This window comes from Pseudomassariella vexata (genome assembly GCF_002105095.1).
Source record: "Pseudomassariella vexata strain CBS 129021 chromosome Unknown BCR38scaffold_8, whole genome shotgun sequence".
In the NCBI taxonomy this organism is placed as follows: Eukaryota; Fungi; Ascomycota; class Sordariomycetes; order Amphisphaeriales; family Pseudomassariaceae; genus Pseudomassariella; species Pseudomassariella vexata.
In genome coordinates, this window is record NW_024467963.1 from 1,280,948 (window position 1) to 1,299,625 (window position 18,678).

General features: G+C 51.4%; 3 protein-coding genes across 3 annotated transcripts; all 3 read right to left on the reverse strand.

The window, feature by feature from the left end:
• Window positions 1-1,057: 1,057 nt before the first annotated feature.
• Window positions 1,058-2,584, reverse strand: BCR38DRAFT_436421 (uncharacterized protein). Its single transcript, XM_040860452.1, has 4 exons — window positions 2,288-2,584; window positions 1,899-2,193; window positions 1,499-1,805; window positions 1,058-1,426 (listed from the first exon to the last, which is right to left on the reverse strand). The coding sequence occupies exons 1-4, from the start codon at window positions 2,334-2,336 to the stop codon at window positions 1,337-1,339; spliced, it is 741 nt and encodes a 246-aa protein (XP_040714943.1). The 5' UTR covers window positions 2,337-2,584; the 3' UTR covers window positions 1,058-1,336.
• A 111-nt stretch (window positions 2,585-2,695) lies between these two features.
• On the reverse strand, window positions 2,696-5,473 carry BCR38DRAFT_436425 (dihydroxy-acid/6-phosphogluconate dehydratase). The gene is made up of 5 exons (XM_040860453.1): window positions 5,021-5,473; window positions 4,799-4,896; window positions 4,742-4,749; window positions 4,582-4,689; window positions 2,696-4,528 (listed from the first exon to the last, which is right to left on the reverse strand). Exons 1-5 carry the CDS (start codon window positions 5,168-5,170, stop codon window positions 3,048-3,050), a joined length of 1,845 nt encoding a protein of 614 aa, XP_040714944.1. The 5' UTR covers window positions 5,171-5,473; the 3' UTR covers window positions 2,696-3,047.
• Window positions 5,474-9,167: 3,694 nt separating this feature from the next.
• BCR38DRAFT_344907 (uncharacterized protein) lies at window positions 9,168-10,204 on the reverse strand (the record flags this gene model as incomplete). Its single annotated transcript, XM_040856141.1, has 2 exons — window positions 9,168-9,998; window positions 10,091-10,204. 2 exons carry the CDS (start codon window positions 10,202-10,204, stop codon window positions 9,168-9,170), a joined length of 945 nt encoding a protein of 314 aa, XP_040714945.1.
• Window positions 10,205-18,678: the final 8,474 nt, after the last annotated feature.

The window sequence follows — 18,678 nt, forward strand, 5'->3', positions numbered from 1 at the left end:
TGAACGAGTAGACGACGGCGTGGGTTTGGCTTTGGCTTTGGCAATGAATGATGAGGTGGATCATAATCTAGGCGCACTGTGGATCCCAAGCTAGGAATGCATGTGTTGGAACGGCATCATCAGGAATTCCCTAAAATAGACGGGAACTTCTATGGGTGGGCTCAGTGGGCACGCGGTTACGCAAGCCTGTTATTATATATTATTATTATTATTATTAAATACGCCGTAGGCTCGAAGCCCCCGGTACCTCTACTAGTACTCCCGTATGTCAAACCGTGCCCTAATGGCTGGACTAAATACATACGCTGCGTCGTCGGTTCGCCCTATTGGCGACTGCGTTACGTCCACTACCATTGTTATTATATAATCCTATTGGTATAGCACTTAAGCTAATACGAAAGCTAATACGAAAAGCTAATATTTACTTCATCCCTTAAGGAAGATACGGGTCGCTATTTTCTTAATAAAACGAGCGCGTATGGTCTTGGAGTTGCTGGTAGCACCATGGCCGTCTTCTTTGATTCCAATGCCATAATGGCCCGACAAAAGACTTTCTGTCATTGTGCTTTTCGTAGGCTGCCTCTGCTTGGTCATTCTTATAGGGCGGCCGGTGATGTCAAGTATACCTACATACGTTCAGACATCGACGTGGCCGCCCCAGGGCAAATTTCCATCTTCTTCCAAGAACGTAGTTGAGTTTGAGCATTGCACGTATTGTCTTGCCGGATCGACTCGCCGTATAAAGTATCACAGCCTCGGAATCGGGACGTCATACTTCAGTATATTTCAACTTTTCAAGCCGTCAATCATAACGAGCTTCCATCCTGTTCCCACAACACTTGCATTCGAGAACTCACTGCACATCCTTGACGCGCTGATTCATCGTACAAGTAGCCTAAAGCGAGATCTGGCTGAGTGTGTACGGGTTTGCTGGCCCTTCCAGGGCATGAATACCTGCCGTACCCTTCAGAAACCTCTCGACTTCCTGTTCTTTCAATAGACAACCCCATACGTAACTAAAAAGAGCCCTGGATTCGTGCCCGGAGTGTGGCTTTCCATGCCATAGAAGCTATTTGGTCGCTCAATATCGAACTTGAAAACCGAATTCTACTTTCACTGTCTGGGTACGAAATAATCGCCCTCAGCAGCCGTTTCGGAACCAAGTCAGTTGATGAACATCCACACGCAGATGAACGTTGTCAGTGGGGTTTGAGTAATGGACCATCATTATTTTTAGCAACTAATAGAGAACTCCGACCTTTATCGTATCTTTGGTGGCTGTTATATCCCAGACGCAGCCCTGCAATTCTGTCCGTTCTAGTCGTGTAAGCTACTTTTACCACTTCTCTACGTAAGGTCGAATATCCACCTCCCAAGTAAAACCGGACCGATGCTGGGTATGCAAACTCCAATACGTCTCAGCAATCTGTTTCCACATTAGCTACCAACACCATTACCCCTTTTCTTATGGCACCACCAGCAACAACGCTGAACTCACCGAAATAGCGCTAATCTTCCCATCCGAGACACCGCCATTCACATATAACGTCGACGTCCGCGGTATATCAATAACCCCATCAATAACTGCATGCGCCACGTGAACCCCTTTCGGCCCATACTCGCGCGCCAGCGACTGGGCAATGCCGCGCTTGGCCCATTTCCCCAAGGCAAAGGTGGCGAACTTTGCCGACCCCCTGACCGAGGCCGTGGCACCCGTCACAACAAGGGTGGGTGGGTGTTCCGAGTGGGGCACGGCATCCTCGAGAAGGGGCAGGGTGCGTTGGGCAAAATGGAAGAAGCCACGGCTGTGGTGATCGGCCATATATCAGCGATATCTTTTCATATGAACATGCTCTGTAGCAGTAGAAAGCCGGACAAGAATAGGGGCGAAGACATACACATTCCCATCCAAACTCTCCTCCAGCTCCTCGGGCTTGATCTCCACGAACGACTTGACTGCGTAACCTCCAGACACATTGTAGATGGCAGCCGCGAGTTTGTGGTCCGGCAGCTCCTGGGAAATGTACTCAAAGGCTTGGTCTAGCGAGGCGGGGTCTGAGGCATCCGCACTGATGCCGATGGCTCTACCGCCTGACTCGGTGACATCTTTGACTGCAGCTTCATAGCTAGACGAGTTGCGCGCAATTACTACGACTGGGTAGGATTTTGAGAAGCGGACAGCGGATGCGCGGCCTGTGGTAAGTGTGAGCATGATTGCGAGCATGAGATGGCAAGCCCGTTATTTTGGGGCGATGGGGAGTGGAATAGGGGCAAGCCATTAGCGTACCAGTACCTGGACCAGCGCCGACGACGATGGCGTATAGCTTGGGTGCCATGCTGAGATATTCGATGTCTTTCTTGTTTTGCTGTGAACGAGTCGAAAGTGAGCTCGGTTTAAATCTATGTATTCGAATAGACAGATTGATGCGAATGACTGGGAACTGTCGTTTAGTATTTAAACTCAACAAGGTCACCCAATCTGCCGACTTGACGTCAGGCGCAAGATTCTTAGAATGCCGCAATGCAATCTCCCTCCTTATATGCAAGTTTGCGCTGCGAGGGAGAAGAGAAGGAAGGTTTCACAGGCCGGGATTACAAATGCTCCCCACTATGACGCGAGCGGACCAAGTTGTTAAACGCTGGATACCAATCGATGGCGACATTCGTGCAGGAACCGCGGCATCGCCTGACCTTTGCCTGACTAATTGAAACTGAACTTCAAGCCAGGAACATTCACAAGGAATATATACAAATCTACCATCCAACTCTGAACGGTGTGCACGAGAGGATCGCTCTGGAGGCTCTCTCTTTGGCCGCTATACCATGTTCCCGGTGCCAAGCCCGGCTCTCAGACCCGTGATGAACAAGTACCGTTCCGGGTTAAACAGCTACTTTTGCTAACGACAACTAACTGCTGAGCATCTGACAAACACATCCTGCATACACCAAACTACGCCATGCCTCTGTAGGTTCCACCACATCAGTTTCTTTCGCTCTCGTCTCCCCGTGACTGGCCCCTTTTCGACATCTCGTATGCCAAAGCATGCCTACTTTGGCACCGCAACATCATCCTCCCATTGATCCGTCACGGCCCCATGACTCGCATCCCCCACCAACCTCGCATACTTCGCCAACACCCCCCTTCTCACCCTCGGCACCGGCGGCTTCCATTCCTTCCTTCTTTGCGCCAGCTCCTCCTCCCCCACCTCCACCATATCAATCCGATTCGCCACCGCGTCAATCACGATCCTATCCCCATCATTGACCAACGCAATAGGTCCCCCTCTCGCCGCCTCGGGCGTGACATGCCCGACGATAAACCCGTGGCTAGCCCCGCTGTACCTTCCATCCGTTACGAGCGCGATGTTGGTGAGTCCTGCGCCCATGATGGCCGCTGATGCTTTCAGTTGTTCCGGCATTCCCGGCCCGCCGCGTGGTCCCTCGTACCGCACAATGAGGACGAGGTTCTCGCCGCGGGAGATTTTCCCTCGGTTCAGGGCTGTGTTGAGCTCGTGTTCTTTGTTGAAGACCATGGCTTTGCCCGTGAAGCTTAGGCCTTCCTTGCCTGTGATCTTGGCCACGGCTCCTTGGGGGGCAAAATTTCCACGGAGGATGCGGAGGTGGCCTGACTCCTTGATGGGATCAGACAGTGGCCGGATGAGTTTCTGCTCCGGTGGCAGGCTAGGCCAGTCGGCCACATTCTCGGCTAGGGTGCGGCCTGTGACCGTGGGAATGTTGCCGTTGATGAGACCAGCTGCAATCAGCATTTTCAATACGGATGGGGTGCCACCAATCTTGTAGAGATCTTCCATAAGGTACTTCCCACTCGGCGCCAGGTCGGCCAGGAAAGGGGTCTTGTCGCTCACTCTTTGCACGTCATCGAGCGTCAATGACACCTCGGCCGTGTTGGCCATGGCCAGGAAGTGCAGGACTCCATTGGTTGAGCCACCGAGGATCATGGTCAAGATCAGTGCATTTTCAAGCGACTCGCGCGTAATCAGGTCGCGTGGCCGGATATCCTTGACCATCGTCGTCTTGATAACTTCAGCCACGCGCTCACATTCACGTGCCTTTTCAGGGGAGAGCGCAGGATAGGATGATGAACCCGGCAGAGTGAGGCCCATGGCTTCAATTGCAGTGGCCATGGTATTCGCCGTGTACATGCCGCCGCACGCACCCGCTCCAGGACACGCGTGGCGTTCGAGATCTGTCATGACGTCGCTCGGTGTTCGCCCTTGAGTGCCAGGGTTGGACTTGGCATTCAGGCGGCCGTATGCGTAAGCGCCTGACGCCTCGTAGCAGGTGCTGACGTTGATATCCTTCTCCAAGAGACTGGAATGCCCCTTGCGGATCGTACCGCCATAGACCATAATGAACGGCCGATTGTGGCGAGCTGCCGCCATGATGACGCCCGGCATGTTCTTGTCGCAGCCGGGAATGGAAATATTGGCATCGTGATGTTGCGCGCAAGTGACAGTCTCGATGCTATCTGCGATCAGATCACGGGTTTGGAGGGAGTATCGCATGCCTTTCGAAGCGTCAGTATGAGTTTGCCGTGCTGGGTTCAGGGGTGAGAAATACCTTCGCCGCCCATGGTGATGGCGTCCGAGACACCTACAGCATTATACTGCCAACCTAGCATGTTTTGCTTCTCAACCGATTTCTTGACTATTTTGCCAAATTCAAGAACTGCGCTGATCAGTTTTTCAATCTGTGTTTGGGCCAGTTTGCCAGGACATACGATGTGTACTGCGCCAGTCAGTTCATCAATATCAATACGCCCAAGTTGGTAACTCACTTGCATGGGTTGCCTTCCCACCAAACCGTCGCAATTCCCACCTGCGGCGCGTTTTTCATCATCTGTTCATTTGGTACTCCCGCTCCGTAGAGCATTGCCTACCAACATAGGCCCATTAGTGACTGCTAAGCGAGTTCAAGACACTGCCAGCCGCCACACCCATGGTGCATCCTGCGTGCCATTACGCCTATACACTGCATGGTTAGAAATGACAAAACGTACCTGGGCACCAGGAAAGTCATGCCCCCTGGTGATATTATGCGACCACCTGTTCAACGCCCCGCCAAGAGGCAGACACTTGAACTGAATGTACTGGGGGTCCGATTTGGGATCAATCACCCCAGCACCCTCGTCCTCGTGAACGTCACTCATTGTGCCTGGATCCCGGGACTAGTTGGCGCGACTTGCAACCTCAAAGACTGTTGTCCGGAGAAGACGGGGGACGATGGCTGGGGGACAATGGCTCGGGGTCAGGCTGCGGGGTAGGTGTTTTCCGGGGGTTGCGGGGTATTTGCTCGCTGCCAGGAGACTGACTGAAAAACTTCAGAACTTTGGACGTAGTAACTTGAGCTCATTCAGCTATTTTGAAGGTATGGGCAGTAGTGAGACAGGATGTTCCTCAGGGGTGAGAAGACTCTCGATGGGAGTTTTGAGGTCCTAGAAGATGTCCAATCGAATAACACGAGATGTGGCTGACCGAGCTCGGGATGGAACCCTACACTCAATAGGCGCCTAATACATATGGAAAAGCCCGGATTGGCTTGTTAGTGCGCGGGGAGACACACATAGGGTGGAGTGGAGAGCGGAGCTGCATGTACTAGTGAATCACTAATTTACGTGGCCGTATTCGATGCTTGCTTCGGCTTGTTAGATTCACCATAGACCAGTGAGGGTTGACCACTAGACTCAATAGAATATGCTAGATGCTGCGTGAATATGCTGACCTATACTTTGGAGCCATGCCAGACACCAGAGAGACATGAAAGAAGTTAATACTGTGCGTTCCTGAAGCATGGGCTTCAAGTGACCCATGCAGCGGAATCCACCGTGCATGTACCGTGACGACACAAACCATCGAGAGTATTTGCGTCATCATACCGGCTTCGGAAGACATACTGGGTGTATTGCCAACCATGTGATCATGTCTCGGGCTTGTTATGCAGAGCGGCCGCGCAAAATGTGGATATAGAATCGAGGAATCCGAGACCAGGGGTTATCCCGAAGCCGTTCCAGAAAATGTGGGCATGCTCTGTTGTCAACGTTGTCGTCAACTCCCTGTGGCGAGTGAGCGTCAAGGTGAGAAGCTCAACTGAAAGTCAGACCCAATTCTCCGAGGATATTTCAAGCTAATTGGCATCGATTCATGGAACTGTTACGCGTAATTGTAAATGACCCCATGGTAGGTAGAGTTGGCGACGTGTGTGAACTTGGAACTGGGTCCGTCGGAAAAGTATAGCCCTTGTTCGTATCGGCGTGCAAGTGGATGATTGTAGTCGACGCGGGGTACAAGCCTGGCAGGTTCAGTATAGAATGTAAATAACTGCCTTTTCCGTCCAAAGCTTGGCACCGACTTCCCATCGGTGGCTCAATCCAAAAAAACCCCGTCTTTGCAGCAGCTTACCAGGGTCTAGGTCTTCATAACCACACGGCAAGCCTGGAAGGACCGAGGTACGAGCAGTCAGCCTTGTCTCCCGGGCTGGATGTTCGAAATCAATAGCTACGTATTGACAATCCCGAAGTCTGGCCCGGCGCACGAGAAAAACATTTTCCCATCCCACAGACACCCTTACTTATAAAAATAGACACCCAGACCAAACGCGCACGTCATCTACCCGAACGCATAAAACGAACTGCTTCATCAGACCAAACGCCAGGTTTGGGCGGGGTAGAGCCAGAGACGGTTTCGAGTCGATCGCCTGATTTTCAGCCCTCCCAAGTTCAGACGAGGCACCGAAACTATGAAGTTAAGAGATGACGATGGGTGGTGCTAGGTTCCTGTACCCGCAGTCTTATTCGGCTGTTGGGTCGGGGATACTTGCCTATTATGTGGTATGTTTTTATGTTCACTTACTTGGACTTGTCCACGTGGATGTTTCAGGTGATTTCCAAAGATCATGGGTGGCCCTTCGGTACTCGCTCCCATCTCGTTCTTAGGGTCGAGGCTCACAAGTACTCGAGTCACCGATCTCCGGTACCGTAACGCCGGCTTGACAGACCACCACAATATCCACAACATCAACACATCGAGGGTATTCACAATGCCACATGGGATAGACTATTTCTGAGACGCCGATTCGCCGTTATATTTATCTGCCGAACAAAATCCGGGCCATACATCACCAGAGCGAGAAGGCAGTATTGTCCAAAATTTCCCGTGAACATAAGTTGGCTTGTTGATCATCATGATGTTGAACCTTCAAGGCTACTCCGTCAGGACTGCCAAGTCAAAAGGAGAAAAGTAAAGCCGCAAACCGTACGAAGTATGGGTCAATATGACCTCTACCCATTGAACCACACGAGTCCTGGCTGTGGGGCAGGCATCAGTCATTTCTGACTATATAAGGCCCTTATGGCCGCCCTTTGCTTCTCTCTGGACTCTCCAGAGATCATGACACTTTCAATACAAGACCATTTGCCCACAATCCAATAGTTATGAGCCCGGAGGAACAGGATGGCCAGCAGCCCCGTAATCTCGTAGTGTCAAGTGATGCGTCCTTTGGGGACCACACTGACCGAAAGTCCACTATGGGATACGTTATCAAGCTCTTCGGCGGACCGATAGCTTGGCGATCCAGTAAGCAAGATACGGTAGTCACCTCGAGTAAGGAGGCCAAGCTCAAGGGGGTGGCAGCCACCGTCAAGGAAGCTATAGCCCTTGAAAGGCAACTACACCAATTGAGCGTCGATCTGGATGAACAGTTAACTATCGAGGTTGACAACAAACAGACGATTCGGCTTATTGTAGAAGAAAACGCCAAATTACAGACGAAGCTAAGGCACATCGATATTCACAACCACTGGCTACGCCAGGAATACCAGAGAGGCACTATGGACTTGACTTACCAGAAGTCAGCCAACGTCGCCGCGGATGGACTTACCAAGGCCTTAAGGCCCCAGCAGCACCAACGATTCCTTCAGATGCTGAATCTAGTGCCGTCACCACCAGAGATGCGGCTAGAAGGCCAGGACCCAGCCACAACTACGGCTATCGCTACAAGCCTCTGATCACTTGAAGAATAGCAGAGGGATACTATCGCCAAGTCCCTGACATATTCCTTTCCATATTGCTTGCCCAAATTTCCTTACATTTCTCTAATTCTCCCATGATGTATGGGACATATATAGGTTACAGGAGAAACAACAGAATGCCTTCTGAAACCTTGAGAACTCCTTTTCGTATAGAGCTGACACCCAGGGTGCAGCCCTAAGGGGGTGTGTTGGACCTTCAAGGCTACTCCGTCAAGACTGCCAAGTCAAAAGGAGAAAAGTAAAGCCGCAAACCGTACGAAGTATGGGTCAATATGACCTCTACCCATTGAACCACACAAGTCCTGGCTGTGGGGCAGGCATCAGTCATTTCTGACTATATAAGGCCCTTATGGCCGCCCTTTGCTTCTCTCTGGACTCTCCAGAGATGATGACACTTTGAATACAAGACCATTTGCCCACAATCCAATACATGACTCGAGCATGCATGCTCCCAAGAAAAAAGTCTGTCCTGCCCTGCCCTTTCATATCATGCCGTCCTCCATATCATCGTGGTTCCGTCATGTCATCAATGTCATCAAGGAAGTCTCCTTGCGTCACAGCAAATAGACATAGATGATACCTCCTCGCGCCGTATGGCCACAGGAGTAGGAGTAGGGATAGGGTGAAGCCATGCGTCTGTCATCTATCATGTGGAAGCCAAGCCATACTTCCCGTCCCTCCCTCCTGACCTCAACTCCGTTGCAACAAAAATGTGCTCTAAAGTCATGCGTAAAGATAGAAAAAAGAAACAAACGGTTAAAAGATGAACAAAGCGAAGCGAAGTAAGTACTGGAGACCGGAATCAACGCCCCAAAGTGCCATGGGGAAAGACGGTAGTATTCAGTTGAGATCTGCTGTAGGCAGGCTACCTGGGCTCTCTAACTGCGTTGTGGAAGTTGGATGACAGAAGGCGCCATCAGTGCCCCGCGGCTATCATGATATAAATGATGTCGGCACTTGGGCAAGGGGTGAGGGGGAGGAGGTGAGAATCTGTTTCCGTGCACCAAATAATATCCCCTGTAACATCATCATCCCACCAGCTACACTGCATCCCCCTTGTTTTCGAATGTCAAGCTGTACTTGCGGGTTGTAGCGCAGGCAAAAGGCCGACCACAGAAGCTTACGCGCTGGCGATGACACCGACGCTCCGCTCCTCCTCCAGTCTTCGCACCATCTCGCGTTCCCTGGGGCTTCTCGGGTTGGCGTCGATGCCAAGGATGGCGCTGATGCGCGTCTTATCCGGCTTTTCGTAGACTTCGCGATCATTGGGGCTAGTAGCAGGGGTAATGGGGGTGTGGACACCACTGGTGACGCTGGCTTTCCAAGCCTGCTCCAGAACGATGGGGCTCACACCGCCACCGTAGTCGGCGGCAATGCCACTCCAGAATGAAGACCGGTGGGCGGCGTAGATAGAATGCAGGCGGGAAAGGTCCACGTGCATCGAGGGAGGTGGGAGAGAGCAATCAAGGCGTAGAGGTAGACCGTGGGCGACAGGGGTGGCGTGAGGGAACAGAGACGGGCCCAACACTCGGCTAGTGTCAGGCATGCCAGCGCTGGGATACCCGGGAGACATGTGGGCAGCCGTGAAGTTCATGGCAGCGGGCTTGGGGAGGATGGCAGGCAAGCTGGGCGACGTGTTTGTGCTCGTGCTTCCCATGATGCTGGGGAGCTGGACGGGGCCAGGAGATCCGGGTCCATAGCTGCCGGCGCTTCCTGGCGGGGACGAATCACGCGAGGAGCATTCCTGAATCGGAGACGGGATGGCGGCAGACAGGATGGGGGAGTGGCCAGCAGAAGAGTTGGACGAAACCGACGTAGTACGCTTGCGGCGGTTGCTGCCGTGGCTCAACTGGTGATAGTGCAGGCGGCAAGCCAGCTCAGTCTTTTTCAGATGAGCAGCGATATGCTTATATGGCATTTTCTGGAGACGAGTTTGGAGAAGGTAGACCTCCTAGTTTCGACATCCGTGTCAGCACACAACTTTTTGCCAAAACGGTACAGTCCATGCTGCAGGCCCAATGGCGTGCAGAAGTTCATGCTTACCTCGTCCTCGCTCCATGCTCTACCTCCACCAGTCGACGCCAGCTTGCGGTGCTTGGAGATCCCATAATCGTGGCGGTCGAGAGCATCGCTCGTGGGAGCGTACGGCACGTTCATATGGCCGGTGAGCTGCATTGGGGGAGACATATTGGTACGTTGTGACGGTGCGGCCGAAGAATCAAAAATATCGTTCGTCGCAAATGGGAGCAGAGCTAGCTGCTTGAAGAATCGAAGGGGTTGAATAAAAGGTGATATGTTTGGAAAAGCTATCGAAACGTGGCTATCGTGGGACTTTTGACTATGTTGTCGAAACAAGGTACCGTCTTGATGAACCAGAAACGAAACACGGATGGAAGAAAGTGGTCATATATTGAACCGAATTACACCGGTGATGAAGCGTATATCTTTCCAAAAGAATGTAAGCAGCCAAGCCAGTTGGGCAGTGAAAGAAAGTGGTCGCTAGCTGCGAAGAAAGGAAAAGAAGAGGCACGCAGCAACGTCGTGACCGATATAGACTATAACACAAGTGGTGTGACAGAGGAGGAATAGAATACACCAGAGAGAGAAGGGGAGGGGGTAGTAATATGTGCATCCCATTTAGTGGCCTCGACATGTTCGGACAGAGACACATCCAGGCGCGCCAGGACCCAGAACGAACAGGGGCCGGGGTCCATGGTGGGCTGCTAGTATCCACACCGCAACAAGTGGCCTTGTTACAAACCTTACGGGCGACCCTGGGAAAGATGGGGTGGACGTGACAAGATGAGAAGCATAATCTTGGCTGGATCCGCCCGTCTGCCAATCCATTTGCACCATCCAAAACATTGAACCACGGGCCACCTCGAGTCGTGGGCGATAGGGACGTGCGTTCCTAGACCTAGACGTAGAAGGGGAATCTCATTACTGTTTTTTGCAGTAAACGTTGGATATACCATCCCGGGCCACGTAAGCTTGGTGCTTTGATAAGTACCCGCATACCGGCGGGCTGGCCCAAGCTGCCATGGTGACATCTGCCACTCATCTTGCTGAAGCCTGTCTGTCCACTAGACCAAGACCACCGTGCTGTTGGCCGTTGCTGTTAGCCGTCGCTGTTAAAGCCGGGAGAAAAGTGGGCAAAACGACAAGAGAAAAGAGCGTGAAGGAAACATAAGAAGCCACAAGCGCGCGGTACACTCTGGTAGTAGCAGTAGCACATGATACCAAACAAGTGGCGGACGCGGAATAGGACTCCACGGGCGATCGTCTTGTCGCCGCCAAAGTAGGACCAGAAACACTTGCCCCTCAGTCTTCTCGGCTCTCTCGGGTTCGTCTCTGATTTGTCTTGCCTGCTTTGTTCTCTTCTGTTCTTTGCAAGCAAGTCCACCTGGCACAAACTGTGTCGAATCGTGAAGTTTGGGCGATGGATCAGGTCAAGACTCAGAGAGCTGTTTGGGCACGAGGGCATGTTTGTCGAGAATATTTCCCAAGCGAGTCGTGTTGTTAAGCACCGAGAACCGACGTACCATCACTAGCGGGGCCGCAATGGGTAAGGCAGAGTGGCATAGCATGCTGGCAATGTTGACGGCTGTGGGTTCGATGTCGAGTAGGTACTTCGCACTTGACAGCAAGCAATCCATCAGGTCGAGTCCACGGCGGAGGTGGTCTGGATGGATGCGACTCGAGGGCTACTCTGGAAACGGGTGGTGAGAAGGCAGGAAAGGGGGTACCATACGAGTCTCGCTCGAGCTGTGTGTCGTTCGAGGCCGACCAGAATGGGTCCCAAAGGTCTGTGTTTGACGTTTGACAACTGGGGAGGTTTGTAAGGACGTTGCTTCAAGGTGTTACAAAAATCCGCGCTTACGGGATCGACAGGGGTTGTTATTGGTCCTGCGCAGCCCGCCGGTGCCAACCTGGTCGAGGTGGTAGCCCTACTAAAAAGAAAAAGTAAAGAAAAAACTGTACGTACCAGCAGCTGCGGTACCCCTTCTTGCCTTCATGCTTCTTCAGGGAGTATCGTCTCGCAAAGTCCCAAAATGGACGGGCCCACCGAGGAAGGTCGCCAAGCTACGTCAATGCGAACGCTATGAATGCTTGGGACGAGTTGCGGCTCTGTCGTGACGGTGGGCATCCCAACTTGTTTGGTTTGATGTGTATTCGGTCGAAACAAGCTCAAGAGGCTGTTTCCAATTAGGTCAACGACGACATGGCTGTGTGATTCCACTTGCAAATGCGATCCCGAGTTTGGGACCCATTCTATCGACCACGGCCGAGGCCACACGAGCATCCAGTCGGCTGTGTGCTGCCTAGGTGTGCAATTGAAACAACGAGGCCACTTCTTTGCCATCTGCAGCCGCCAGGCGCGGGCAGGCCTGAAGCCCATTATGGTACGGAGCATTTCCCTTTCTTTGCGGAAGCCCAGAACGATATTTGCACTACGTAATTTTTTATGCGATCGCACAAGGTGCCGAAACTGATGGGTTATGTTCGTCTCATGGCACCACAATGTTGACATACGAGGTATGCAGAATTGAGGATGGATTGGACTATGCACAACCCACCCATCTCGTTAGTCTCGGGAGCGAGACCACAGTCCCGAGGATATGGCATCGTGTTTGGCCTCTCGTGTGTCATTGTACAAAAGTCATGGTCCACCTGGTTGCATGTCCCAGACTCCCCATGTCGAGGCTCAAAATCCCCTTGAAACATCGCTAACGATGTGGAGCAATTTCATTTCGGTATCAGCCTTTTCCCAGATAAGCGTGCAGCTGGCCCCACCACACCCGGTCTCCTCTTTGCCCCTAGGCCAAAAGAGGCGGCAGAAAACAAGGGACGACCGATGTTGTCCAGGCTTGCCGGGACTCGACGACATATCCATCCAAAACCTTTGTTGGCAGCTAGGATGGCGATCTTCTTCATCGCGACTCAGATTCTGGCATCACATCATCAGCTGACAAGACCCCAGACGTCCCTGGATACTGACACCTTGCTAGCAGACTAGTGACTCGCCGGGCCATCCTACCTGGACCATGGGAAAGTGCGCTGAACCCCGTCAAGCCCGTCGATGGCTCCAGGACCCGATTCACACATACAGCACACGGGCCCAGGGTAACGAGCACCTGGGACAGCGCTAATTCGCATCTGCCATAGTGTATAAACTTACTATCTACAAGCCACTGACTAGTCTTTGCATCTTGTTTCTCGACATGACTCTAATGTCGCACAGATGGAGCCATTCGTCATGGCTGTCAACGACACGCCTTGACTCTAAATAAGAGACGCGGCGAGACGACATGTTCTGCTGCGCTCGCCAGCTCTCAACGGCGGGTCTCCTTTTCCGCTTAACAATCTGGAGAAAACCCACCAAACACGTTGGTCGTGGACAAAACGGATCTTGGGCGCTTGAAGATCGAATGCTCCAGAAGGCCGGCGGGACTGGCAATTCATCCATTCCTGACAAAGTGCTTAAATGGCTCGAACGGGATTCCATGCCTCATCGTCCCGATTTTCTACTCTCGTCTTAATGCATGGTGTCCAGCCGTCGGCCTCGCCGGGGGCAACCATGGACAACACCTTCTATCATGATTCTGCAGCGAAGATCATGAATGGGGTAGGGCTTCTGCTAGTACCATCAACTGGCACCTGTATAGACACCACTCGCAGCTCTCTGACGAAGTGCCTGGGTTTTGTTGGCGCCAACGTGCGCCAATAATCTGATCAACTCTGCTCGTTGCAACCAATCCGATTGGCAATTATCTCGAAAGGCGAAGATCAGACTCCGCCAGGGACCGACTCCTCGATGTTGGCCGGGGAAAATTTCCATATCCTTGCTCAACCTTGACCTCACCGAGTGCCACAGATTGAAGATCATATCATCGGTCTGGGGATCTTGGCCATATCCAAACTGTCTGTGGTCTGCAGTTGCCGTCCCGCCCACTCATGACAGGCTCGGGCTGGTTTGGCCGGATGGTTCGCATCAATCTGGGAACGGGAAGTCCATTAGCTAGCAATGCGGTATGAAGCCTCAACCATGAACTCAAACTGTTACCTGCGGTTGATCATGGCGATTACGCATTCGATAGCATTTGGTCCCCTGGCCGCGAATGATAGGCGCTTGCTGTGGTTGGTTGTTGTAATGCCACACACCATGATGGTCTGGGTCTGCAGCTGGCCATTCATGTCGATCCCCGGAAGTTCAGACGGCCGAATCCAATCTAGCATGGCATCGACACCCTAGTGTTTCCATTGCCGTTCCTTCAGTCCGGCCATTGGCCCACCAGTTGGGCGTCAGACGGCGTCTTCAACCTCGCTTTAATCACGACTGCTGGGTACAATCCAATCCATATGTTTGCATCACCGCCTTTCAGCGTCTGCCTGTCTGTCTGGATGATCTGCCGTTGGCATGATCGTTCATCTCATCACCTGCAATGCTTCTCTTTTTCCCATCTTATCCAGAGGCAGACTGGAAAGAGCAATGGTCCGAGGACGCATCATTGTCAATCATCAATCAGAGTTTCTTCTAGAAGTCTCGGCTGCCAGGGGTGTTCGTTAAAGGCCATGATATAGCGACGAATCAAGTTCCACATCTACGCAGTATCCAACGACGATTCCAAGGTGCCTGGGTGTTTGAAACTAAGTAAACATCGGTTTTGCGGTCAATATGTTCTGACTCTTCGATATTGGCCATCCTACATGTGCTCGTGTTTACAAGTCAAAGATGGGAGCTGTTCTTTCCCATGCCAGACCACTGGCGGCGAGATCTACAACAGCTGACTCGATGCCAATTGAGCGAATCTGGACATCTGGACTCCCGCCCCCACAATCTGTTGAGATCGACTCCACAAAATCGCCCTTCAAGCTTCCTGCATCCTAGGAATTTGGCAACTTTGCCAGTGCGACAATGCACCTTCGACTCGGACAGTGGGCTTTTTCACGACAGCGAATTTCCAGTTTCCGACTGGCATGCTCTTGCTCTGTTTCTGCTACCATACCAAACGACCTTATCGGCATTCATTCCTCAAGCCACCGACGCCTATCCGCCCGAGACGTCATTGCATTCGAGTACTTTCGCTCCAGATGCAGCAAAGGTGACAATAATGGCAGGGTTTCCGACATGTCCCCTCGTACCTCGACGACTCACCATCCTTGTCGACAGTAGAGCCGCCTGAAATTTCTCAAACCTCCTCCGACCAAGGCTCAGACCTACAAGGTTTCAGTCCCCGCGCGCGCATCCAGGGTCCCCATCTACGAAAAGTACCGAACAAGCATGAACGTCTCTAGTTTGAGCCGCCCGAACCAGCCTAGCGTCATGTCAACTCTTTTTTTGGGTTGCATCTCAATTTGTGAGAGCAAGCAGCAAAATGCTTGGTTTCGAGCTGGGCGCATGCCACTGCGCCAGAAGACCAGATGGCAGCAATCCGACCGCAGAATCGGGTGCATCATTACGAGGGGATCAAACCACCAGCCGTTGATACATTAAATACGGATACGTGAAGTCGAAATTCCCATGATGGTCGATGGCAAGCAACACGCGACAAAAGCGACAAAAGCAACAAGCTAGCCGACGTCGATCATGACTGAAGTCCGTGAGTCGGTCACGGGTCCTCAGTTACCGCCGACCTAACCATCATCAGAACCCAATAAACACTCTGTTTAACGGGCCGGCCTGCGCGCGAGTCATGTGTTTCAACGGGCGGGCGTCTTTGGTTCCGGTTTTTCGGAAAGCTGGGCGTCATCTCTATTACCTAGGGCCGTCGACTTGAATCTGGATAAGACTTAACTAAGTGATAATAACCTCTTTTGCTTTCTAAATAGCAATAATTACACATTCTTGATGTCGCATTCCGTGCATTGGGGTTGTGTTGATGCTACGAAGTTGCGTGAGGGACTCAGCCCAAGTTAGCTCCAAGGGGTCCGTTCCTAAATACTGCAAAGTTACCGTGGAATTGGTGGCCCCAGGTTATACTGAGGTACTTTCAGGCTCTTGTGCGGCTTAGACCTCACTACCTACACTTCCCTTCTTCACCTTGTATATAGCTAGATGATGCGAATGCATATGGGGGTAAAGTGTGTGTATTAGGGAAGCTGTGTAGCTAGCTGGCCTCTTTGGGCGAGCAAAGCCTTGCTGGGGGTTAGTCGGAGCACTACTAGACTTTCTTATCTATAGTTACAGGGTAACCACTCTTAGGGTAACGAATCACTAGGATCCTAATAGCAGTGCAATATAATCCTATAGTTACTATATTTAATCTACTAAGGTATTCAAGCAATACCTCGATAGCTAAGTCTTTAACGCTGCTAGTGTGACGATTGCCACTTAATTAACCGAGATTAGTCTGAATAAATTAGATTAGTAAGTAGTATAAGAACCAAAGTTCGGGACTTTGGTGTTAGTGTCTTTTTATGAAGACATCTAGCATAATAGCGCAGTAGTTACGATTACAGCCCCTAGCGCGGTGTAACAGCTAGCGTACCTAGAAGAGAAAAGAGCTAGATATTTTAGTTAGTTAACTTGCTAGTTATATATATAAGGCGGGAAGTTAAATCCAAAAGGTCTTGTAATAATAACATATTCAAAATGGTACGCAATATAATTGTTCAATCCTTCTAGATTATAGGTTAACAGTGTATATAGTAAATTTATTTACCACAAGGTAAGGATTAGTAAGGTTCAAGTTAAAAGGCGGAATACCAAGGTTACGAATTAATCCCTTTCAGTAAGATATCGCGAATTAACACGATTTATACGGTACTATGTAGCCGCCTGCCGTGAAGAAAGCGGAGTTCTACGAAGTAGTCCTCGTCTAATCTGTGAAATTTTGTATGCCTTGCATGCCTGCTTGCACTGCTTGCAGAGTCGCAGCCGCTTAAATTGGCAGGGGGGAGAGGGAATTGTCTCAGTGCGCGCTATGTAGGGTAAGATTTTCCCCCTTCGATGTTCAGTCAATCTTGTCTCGGGAGAACGATGGATGGGGTGAAGGCCCGGGCTCGGTTCATCTCTGAGGAAGGAAGGAACTTTTGCTATTGTTTTAAACATCGGCGTTCTAGGTGTCTACCGGTAGAGCAAGGCTCAAATATGAAACATTTGGCACTTGACTGCCTGCAATTGGAACGATACCGGCTGGCAACCGTTTTGGTCGAACAAACGTCGAACACAACCATGGAAACGAAACCCCTGATCACGCAATTACTATTACAGACCGCGATTTGTTCCATTGGCGGTCGTAACAGAAATTCTGCCAGCGGGGGTGGTTTGGACTGTGGTTGCTCCGAATCATTGCACCGTTGTCAATGGTTATGGACATGTATCCCTTTCAGGAATAAGAAAGATCCTCAGAGAACGAACTAGCGCCGGACGGCCGTCCATAGATGGATACGCGGATACCAGATGGGGCGGCCACTGCCAAGTTGCCGAGTCCCCGGCGCTGTTTGGTACCGAGATGACCAGGACCCAGGGGAAGCTTTAAACATTTGAGCGAGTGCCGAGGCTTGGACCGACCCAGTTGACGATGAGTCTCGGAGCTGCGGCACGTCAGTGCGCCGCGCGATTGAGCAATGCAAGCTAGTGCGCATGAAAAGAAGACCGTAGGTACGGGTTCGTAGAAGCGTGGACGCGGAAATCACCGCGGACATTGTCAAAAATACCATCATGGACACCGCATCGGTGGAAATTCCGAACAATATCAAGCGATATGCGTATATCAGCTTGCAGTTCTAGAGACACTTCGCAATTGTCCCCACGCCGCATTTGGTCATGTAGTTCTTGTTTTCCGGAAATATAGCATTCGCTGATGACCAAGTGTCATGGCTGGATGATTCAGCGAGCTATACTTTTCATATGATGCTCGTGTACTTGAAATTCCCATGCGCTGCCACCTACGGGCTATCTGCCGTCCCGCAGACCGCTCCAAATGATCGTTATGGCCTATTTCTCTGGAGGAGAAACCAACCACAAGAATCCATCGGAGGAAGCCGGATTCGGCTCGGGGGACGCAGTTTGGGGCATGTAATCAGGAGAAGCTGCTAAACAACACAGTCAAGACGCCAGTCAGATGAAGCCGGACCATCAGAAATAAGCCGGGACTCCGCCGATAGAATCAGCTACCAGAACCGTCCAGGAGGGACCAGAAGAAACCGGAAGCCATCAGCAGGGAGAGTCTACTCGGGGAAGTCCAGTCATACTAGAAATCAAATAAAAGGGGCCAAACGTGAGTATCCAGCCAGTGTAAGGTAGAGCCATTAAACGGGGCCGTCCACGAAGAAGCACTGAGGAGGATCCAAGGAGATTTGCCCAATTCAGCAGTTCGACCGAAAAGCCCAGTCTGGAGGAGGGAGTTGAGAGCAGCTAGTTAAGGAGTCCAGTCAAAAAAGAAGTCAAGGGACATCATCCGATGTTTATCGGAACAACTAGGCAGAGGCAGCCACCCAGGGGCAACAATATCGCACAACCCGACTAGGTGTACTCGCCGTCGTTGGCTACCAAAGCAGTTATTTAGGATACATCGAGAAGACACTGACTAAGGTCAATCGAGAAATTCAGCCAAGGATATTTCCAAGAAATCGCTCAAGAGCAGCCTCTCACAGAAACCAGTTTTGGTAAGTAGTTGGTGAGCCCA

Bases quoted from the DNA above. Each gene is read 5' to 3' on its own strand.
- BCR38DRAFT_436421 (XM_040860452.1), bottom strand. From the start codon at position 2,336: ATGGCACCCAAGCTATACGCCATCGTCGTCGGCGCTGGTCCAGGTACT. The intron at 2,194-2,287 runs GTACGCTAATGG...CACTTACCACAG, and splicing joins CGGCGCTGGTCCAGGTACTG to GCCGCGCATCCGCTGTCCGC. The intron at 1,427-1,498 runs GTGAGTTCAGCG...ATGTGGAAACAG, and splicing joins GGAAGATTAGCGCTATTTCG to ATTGCTGAGACGTATTGGAG.
- BCR38DRAFT_436425 (XM_040860453.1), bottom strand. From the start codon at position 5,170: ATGAGTGACGTTCACGAGGACGAGGGTGCTGGGGTGATTGATCCCAAA. The intron at 4,897-5,020 runs GTACGTTTTGTC...CTATGTTGGTAG, and splicing joins ATGACTTTCCTGGTGCCCAG to GCAATGCTCTACGGAGCGGG. The intron at 4,529-4,581 runs GTATTTCTCACC...ACGCTTCGAAAG, and splicing joins CATCACCATGGGCGGCGAAG to GCATGCGATACTCCCTCCAA.